Here is a 9,008-nt window from a genome sequence, read left to right as displayed (position 1 = left end):
TAATATACTCTCAGGATAAAAAAAAAAAAGCAAGTATATCAAGTATATATTGACTCCAGTAACTTTCATGGTTGTAATTTCATTTGAAAAAGAAGAAATAATGAAACAATAAAGGGACTGGTATGTTGTATGGCTAGACAAGGCCTTGCTCAAACTTGTAGATTCAAGTTTGTTCAAATCATGACCCCCGGGGGTAGGGTGGGGCCACAATGGGGGATCAAAGTTTTACATAGGAATATATAGGAAAAATCTTTAAAAATCTTCTTCTCAAAAACAACTAAACCACAATTAATCATATTGATATGGAATCATCTCAGGTAGTGTAGATTCAAGTTTGTTCAAATGATGACTCTTGGGGGTAGGGTGGGGCCACAATGGGGGATCAAAGTTTTACATTGGAATATATAGGAAAATTCTTTTCAGGAACAGGAAAGCCATGATAAGTCATATTGATATGGAAGCATCCATAAGTATTGTTGATTCAGGTTTGTTCAAGGCATCCTCCAGTAGTAGGGTGGGGCCATAATGTGTGATCAAAGTTTTACAAAAAAACATATATAGGAAATATCTTTAAAAATCTTCTTCTCAAGAACAACAAAGCCATGATTAGTCATATTGATACAGAAGCATCCTTATGTAGTGTAGATTCAAGTTTATTCAAATCATGACCCCTCCCTAAGGGTAGGGTGGCAGACATCTTTAAAATTCTGTTTTCAAGAACAGCAAAGCCATGATTAGTTATTTGAATATAGAAGCATCCTCAGAAAGTTTAGATCAATTTCATTCAAAACATGGCACCTGGGGGTAGGCTAAGGGTATGCCTAGGCGATCAAAGCTTTACATATGAATATATAGGAGAAGAAATCTGCTGAGGAAGAACAGCAGGGCCATGTTGACTCAGGTGAGCATTGTGGCCCATGGGCCTCTTGTTTATCCAATTTTTACACAGATTTCAAGCACGTGTTTGACAACAACAGGTCACAAATCTCCATGAATACATTGGTTACGATAAATTTCATCGACATCCCCTCCAAGAAAAAGGGAGATATAGTATTCTAGAAGTGGATGAAAACTTTTGACATTGTTCAGTAAAATGAAAAAGGGAATCATCTTTCATTTATAATACTTTTATTGCATCTCTGCTTTCATTTTCCGTCATCGCAGGAAATCCAATTTTTTTAATGAAAGATAAGAACTAGATTTAGATCTGAATTAGGCTAAATAATGTCATCATTTGCTGTATTTTTCAACTGAATTAACTTTCAGAATTATTGATTCCAGGTTATATCAACAAAGATCACTCTTCAAAAGGCTAAATTAAGCAGCCATTTAATCGAATCAGATAATCAAATGACGTATATTTAACATTTAATTGAGAATATATAACATAAATAATTTATATTGAAGGTGTTTTTGTCATCATTGCAGTTGATATTTGAGTTTAATTATTGCAGTGTTCTGTATAGGCAATATTTACAAAAACATTTTCTTAAATTGATGCGTAAAACAATGCGCACAGTAGGGGTGCAACGATACACTAACCTCATAATACGATACGTATCAATTGGTATTCAGTGCACGATATGATACGTATCACGATACATGACAAGGTTAAAAAGTCTTTCAAGTTTGTCATAATATTTTTTAAAACTTGACAGGGTTATATCAAATGTTCATATATTTGATAATATTAAAATATCATTTTGTTAACTTGAACTAGATTGATAGGTAGATCTTTGAGTTGTGACAATATTCTAAACTAGTGATGAACATTTACAGGGAACTACGGGGACCTTTCCTAATAATCTTCATTTTAAATTGGAATGAAAAAAGAAGACATTCATTCTTTAATTCCTTTTATTTACGTAGAAAACCAGTTGTCACATTTCTCGTGTTAACACGTTTTAGTCAACAAGTCAGCGAATTTTCATTGAAATACACGCTTGATGAGATATCGTGTATTACCAAAGAATATGTTTAGATCTAAAGGGTTTAACATTTGTCTTAACATCTATAACTTTTAATCACATAAAGTCCTTCTCCGTGTTAAATCTGAGGTCTGTAAGATGCTGGAGATGAGTTTAACTCCTGTTAATGCGTTATGTCGACCTCACGTTTTGCATGGAAGCCATTTTGAAATTGTAAACAAAAAAGGAAACAAAACGGACGATTTGGATAATTCTGGACTGATTGAACCGAACAGCGGTATCAGTTCTGTATATCGTGAATTAAACCGTGGAAAAATATACCGCGATATACCGTCAAACGGTTTATCCTTGCACTCTTAGCGCACAATGCTACCTCTTTTGAGGTCTGAATCTCCTTCTTTTTCATGACAGCAAGTTAAAATGTATGAATGTAGCAATACAGTGAATCTGTATCATTAGCTTACCTGAACTATAAGAAGTTCGCTTTTCTGATCAGCAATAATTGTCCTATGCATATCTGTATCTCTGTTCAACTGTGAACTTTCCAAATTTTCAACTTCTCTTGAACCACTGGGCTAATTTCAGTCAAACTTGCCATAAAATATTCTTGGGTAAAGAGGGTTCAGAATATTTAAATGAAGACCACATTGTCGTCAAAATTAGTAAAAACTAGTAAAAATTTGGTGACATCTTTGAAAATTCTTCTCAAGAACCATTGAGTCAGGAAGGACAAAAATTTAAAGGAAAGCTTTCTCAATAAAAATGTAGATTTGAAATTGTTCAAACAAATCATGAACCCTTGCTTAGGGTTTGGGGCCACAAAATCGAAGATTTCATATGGACTCTGAGATATATAGGGGAAAGTCTTTATAAATCCTCTTCTCAAGAACTACAGGGGCCATGATTAGTCATTTAAAATGAGCTTTTTAACAACAAAAATTTGTGTTATTAAATGGTCTGGACTTTGCACACACAAAAAAGTTTTGAAATTTACGATATCATAAGTTATCGTTTTCAATCGTGTCAAACAGTAAGGTTGCTGTTGTATGGTTGCATTTCGTTGCAAAACTGTAGTCAAATCTACAAGAACATTTTTGTTACTACATATTTATAATAGCTTTATGTAGAACAATAGCTCTAGTTGCCCGCATGGCACAGTGGTTAGAGCATCTGCTGTAGAGTCGTGGAGTAAGGAGCTGATCTTTACGTCGCGAGTTTGAATCCACTGCAGGACATGGAGACCAGGCCCTCTGATGAGATCATATAAACCGAGGTCCTGTGTCGCAGTAGATGTTGGCATGAAAAAGATCCCTCACTGCTCAATGGCCATGAGTGCCGAATATAGATATAAATTTGCAGCCCTCCACCGGCAAGTGGACTGGTGTCTCCATATGAGTGAAAAATTCTTGAGAGGGACGTTAAACAACTTACAAACAAACACACAATAGCTCCATGATTATCCATTTTAACATGCAAGCTTCCACAGGTAGTCCAGATATTTGTTCAAATCAAGATCACTAGGGTCAAAGTTGGAACTAAAATAGGGAATATATACTAGGTAAAAAAATGTTTTCAAGAGAAAAAGGGCCACTGTAACAATGAATCATATTGACATGCAAACCATTCCAAATATCTTGTGAATTCAAGTATGTTTAGAATGTGGACTCTCTGATTGCAACTGGGTTAACATCTGGGATCAAATTTTGAATAATTCATGTATGTAGGTAAAAATCTTCTTTTCTGTAACAATAAGGCCATATTAGGATATTTATATAATGTAAAGTTTAAAAAAAAATATCTTTAAAAACCTGCTAAGAAGAAAAATAAGGCCAAGGTGACTCAAGAGGTGTAGTGGCCAATGGTCCTCTGGTTGTTTGATACTTATCTTATCTCTTTAAGGGAATCTTAAATATTTTTATTCCTACCCATTGAGACTTTTCTAACTTTAAGGGAAAAACTGCAACATGAACCAGAATGACTGTCCAGGATCCTGTAACATGACAACTACACGGGGAACTGTAGATAAAATCAATGAGTGTGAATGTCTGTGTATGGCAGGATATACAGGCCAAAACTGTACAGTAAGAGTACATTGTACAAACATTATCAGAAATTTACTCAATACTAAACATCTACAAAGTTTAAGAAGCTAGCTAGCTAGGTCATAAATTTCCTAAATTTATCACTGCCCATATATGCTTTTGAGGGATGCATATATATATATATATATATATATATATATATATATACTCATGCATTCTTAATTTTTAAATAATCTGTTGCATTATCAGAAATTTACTCACTACTTATCATCTACAAAGTTTAAGAAGCTAGCTAGCTAGGTAAACTCTACTTATGGTATATATGTCACTGACTTAATCAAGTGGCCTATTACTATCAGTTTTTGTCATATCTTGATCAGTCAACTATTTATTTTTTCTAAAAATATGCAGATTTTATACTTTATATAATTAAAGGGGAAACAAAAGTTTTGATTATTGTGATTATTTGAAAAATGTCAAACTACCTGGTATGTTAACAGAAAATTGTTTAGTAATTATCAGTGATATGGTACATGAATTGCCATGTTAAAAAATTCCATTATATTTATGTATTTTTCAATGTGAAAAAAGGAAGAGATTGATGAGTGTGCCAGTTTTCCTTGTAAACATGGAGCCACCTGTACTGATAGGCTGAATGACTATCATTGTAACTGTACTGAGGGCTGGCAGGGTAAAAACTGTGACCAACAGATTGACTACTGCCAGACTACCTCTACCAAGTGTCAGAGTGGTGATTGTTACAACTTGATAGATGATAAGTACTGCAGGCAAGTATAGTCACAGACTGTCATGGTTACATTTACTATTCGGGCATTTATCGAGAATTTATTTAAGAAACAAAGCTCACATTTCAGGGATTTATCAGCCTTTTTTGGGAAATGCCTTTTTTTTAAATTGGGAAAATTTAATTGACAATTTGATTAAATTGGAGAAAAGAAATTAAGGAAGACTTAAAGCTCCTAAAGTTTGAAAACTTAACCCCCCTTTTTTATCTACTTTCAAAAAACCCTTTGTATGTCAGATAAAATTATACAGTCAAACCTCGTTATCTCAAACTCGAAGGGACCGAGAAAATACTTCGAAAATACTTCGAAATAACCAAGGATTTGAGATATCCAGGGTAAAATACTTAAAGCTGAACACGCTTCGTAAAAAGAATCTGTCCGCCATATTAGACTGGACTCTTGCTTTATCTGAGGGCTCCTATATATGGAGCCGCTCACTTAGTCACTGTTCAGTGTAATCAATTGTCACTGGTCTATATGCTATACAGCACTCAGTAGCGACAAAAATAACTGTGTACTTCTGATGCAGGAGAGTAAGGTACCAAAGAGACGTACAACAGTTGCACAGGTCAGTGCAGTATATAAACAAACACAAATATACATAACTGCAATAAATTGTTAACAAGATAATGCAAGATAACCAGCATGAACACGGGTCGCCATTCCACGCCGATACCCATGACAATAAAGCAGTCAGGTGTAACGAATGCAAAGAGTATACCCCGGTGCTGATATCGTAGATAATAATATCGAAAATGGTGTATGCCGTGTTCAGCTTTAAGGAATAAGTAGTTGGGACTTCAAAATGACTTTGACATATCCATGGTATTCGAGAAATCCGTTTTCATTTAGAATTCTTGTCCCTTTTCACTAGTCAAGAATTGACAAAACTTTTGTCCACTGAGATGAAAATTGTGGTAGAACAGTTAGGTTCAAATTTTGACAGAGGAATGTATAATGTTGTATTGTCAAGAAAAGCAGCATTACATTTGTCACAATAATGTTGAAACATCCTCATCTACATGTAGTATGCATTTAAGATATCCATGTGTGGCTAAGATTGGAAGCTAAAAAATTTACAAGTGAAAATAATAGTATATAAAGAAATTAATGAATTTAAGACCCAGAATATATGTCTTGATCTAGAGTGCTGCTGCATTAAAAAAAATAATACCTTAAGTTTGATCGTCTTGTGCATACAAAAATTAAAAGTGTCCTATTTTTGGGTTACAGATGCAGTGCTGGTACAAGAGGTGATACATGTGAAAATATTCCAGATGTGTGTAATGTTATTTCCCCATGTACAACAATGGGCACGTGTCAAAATGCCAATGGAACAGCAAAATGTTCATGTCAGAATAGTAAGTAGGAATACAAATTGTAATAAGATCAAAACAGAGTTGATACATATTGTTTCATGAGCATCGTTGAAGAGTTTATGTACCGTATATACTCGCCTGTAAGTCGGTCCACCTATAAGTCGGTTGTATTTTTTGAGGTAATTTTGGTAGAGGATTTGCTATTGACCGGCTTATAAGTCGGTACAAATTTTTGCTGGATTTGGTTGACAATTTCAAATCAATGCTCTGATGTGTTAACCTAGTTTTAATTAATATTTTTAGAAATGACGCAACTATTTAATTCTAAGTCATTATACAAATAAGGAATTCACACTTAAGGTAAAAATAAACTACAATACAATAAACTAAAATATATAAATACTTGTACTTTATGTATAATCTTAGCATACATAAATGATATACTATATCCAGAATTTATTCAACGATAATCGTTGGAAATGTTTATATTATACTACATTTGGTTGTCCAGAAAAATGCTAGTTTTTTTCAATGACTTGCCTGTAAGTCGGATATAGAATTTGGGACCAATATTCAATTCCCAAAAATCCGACTTGTAGGTGAGTATATATGGTATGTCAGTAATCAAAAATATTTTAACGATGTCAAAGTGTTTTATGATATATTGCATATTTCATTGTTTTAGACTATTCTGGAGATTCCTGTCAGTTGCTGAAAGACTTTTGCACAGGAACAACAAATTGTTTGTATCAGGGCATGCCCAATACAGGAGGAACTTGTACAAATCTACCAGCTGGAGGCTTTAATTGTGCATGTCAAACTGGTAAGAAACTATGTATTTTTGTTGATGAGATGTAATGTTTTGCTCTTGATTTAGTATGGAAATTTTTATGAGAGGCTTGTACCTCTGCTCCAGCACACACACACGCGCAGCATGCATGCACACTATTTGGTACCCTATGGTAAATACATTTATATAATATTATCAACCTAACACCCCAAACCAATCCACCCCAGACCATCCCCCATTTTATCTTGACAAAGTACTTTCAGGTATGTTGACAATTACCACCCCCACCCCCACCCTCGGGTATGTTGACAATTACCACCCCCACCCCCAAATGCTTGCATGCTTACTGAACAAATTGTAACCATTTTTGTAGAAAAATACTTTCAATGTTTTTCCTACAATGCATTCTTTGTAAAACTTGTAAAACATTATCATAAAGTCTTCTAAGATATTAATAAAAAACTAGAGAACTTTTTGCGTAGTATTATTATGGCAAATTGTTCTATTCAAACAGTAAAAAATGTTTGATAGTTTTATTTACTTGAAACATACATACACACAGAAGAGGCTAAAAGGGACAAAAATAAAATAACGGGCAATATTTCTCTATATGCAGTGATGCTTAATTCCAACTATCATCAACACTAGGGCTGCGCAATAATATCAATATTCCGGTATATTGCGATTCGTTAACAAAAAATATCGTATTGTGATACGTTTTCCAGTACCAATATACCGGCAAACTGCTTGGGCTTTAGATTTCTGAAGTAAAATATGAAATTTTTAAAATATGTCGGTAACATTTTCAATTGTGCCAAACAGTACCAAACAGTAATGTTGCTGTTGTATGGTTGCATTTCGTTCCAAAACTGTAGTGAAATCAACAAGAACTTTTTTGTAACACACTCTGCTTATAGATGAAGGTTAATAAACTAAGAAAAAGAGCATTTTAACTGTCATTTAAAGTATTGCAATACAGTAAAAAATATCGCAATTCGAAATTCCCAGGCGATACCCAGCTCTAATCAACACCCTTATTGATTTTTGCAAAAGAATACCGTAAGTTTTGGGGTATATGTCGATGGGGTGTATAGGTCGAAAGGCTCATTTTCAGCCGTAATTTTTAAAAAATCCTTAGATAGGACGAATTCAGAAGATAGGACGAGGCTTTGTTTATCGATTTCTAGAGATTCTTACGTAGATACTACGTATCGGAACATTTAAACCTCTTTAACTTAACCCGTGATATTAATGTATTGAGAAAATAAACTAGTATTTTTATGAGTACAGTATTTTAATAGTGTTTTATACAAACGTAGTTAAAACTTCCTTGAATTGTGATATAACGTATTTTCTCCAACTTGCCTGTTCAGTGCCGTCGTAGTTTGACTCTGTCGTTAAACACATAAATACGGTAGTATAAAACAGCTATAATTAGGGAAATACCCGAAATCAAACAATAATCATTTCCATTTTAGAACATCGTGGACACATTCTTTTATTTCGACATTATTTACCGGGGTAAAAAATTAACTTCGATGACCGCCATTTTTATATTTTCTTGTCCAGGGATTTGCTAAAACACGCAAATGATTATTACGTGTAACAGTGCACAAATGAAATTAATCATATTAACATGCTATAATTTTGCATTAGATATTGTTGTAAAAAAATTAATTTAAATGAGAGTACATTCGCAATTTAACAGTCATCAGGAATTTCACAGTTTTGTTTGTTCAATGATTTATAGTACTAATACCCCTGTAACGGCACGTGGATCTGTTAATCATGCCACGCAGGTGTTTTAACCAACACAGGTGTTAACACCTTTGTGTACACAGTGTATATCCCTTTATCTGTCAGACAATTAAAACTCTATTAGAAGCCAATCTTTGTATAATTCAGTGTACCCCTTGGGTACGAGGAAGCTTTTTTATCATTTAAAAAATATTTATTTATTTTGTAAAACAAAACAAAAAAAAAATTGTGAATAAAAAATAACGTATCGTGAATAAATGAATTTATAACTTCCAAAAACGTATAATTATTTATAGTATATTCAAGATAAGTTCATTTTATTATAATTAATTAAGATATAAAACAAAGTAGTTATTACTAGCGGT

General features: G+C 33.5%; 1 protein-coding gene across 1 annotated transcript in view; it reads left to right on the top strand.

Moving 5' to 3' along the window:
- The first annotated feature begins 6,009 nt into the window (after positions 1-6,009).
- Positions 6,010-9,008, top strand: part of LOC133184338 (neurogenic locus notch homolog protein 1-like) — a 90,630-nt gene continuing 87,631 nt past the window's right edge. Inside the window, exons 1-2 of the mRNA XM_061319371.1 lie at positions 6,010-6,137; positions 6,781-6,918. Coding sequence (XP_061175355.1) covers positions 6,086-6,137; positions 6,781-6,918 — 190 coding nt within the window. The 5' untranslated portion in view covers positions 6,010-6,085. The remainder of the gene's footprint in view (positions 6,138-6,780; positions 6,919-9,008) is intronic.

The sequence above is a fragment of the Saccostrea echinata genome, unplaced genomic scaffold (assembly GCF_033153115.1).
Source record: "Saccostrea echinata isolate AGI-Se365-2 ecotype Australia unplaced genomic scaffold, CSIRO_AGI_Sech_v1 ptg000010l, whole genome shotgun sequence".
Lineage (NCBI taxonomy): Eukaryota > Metazoa > Mollusca > Bivalvia > Ostreida > Ostreidae > Saccostrea > Saccostrea echinata.
The sequence above is the reverse complement of the archived record's forward strand: the minus strand, read 5'-3'. Positions and strand labels throughout refer to the sequence as shown.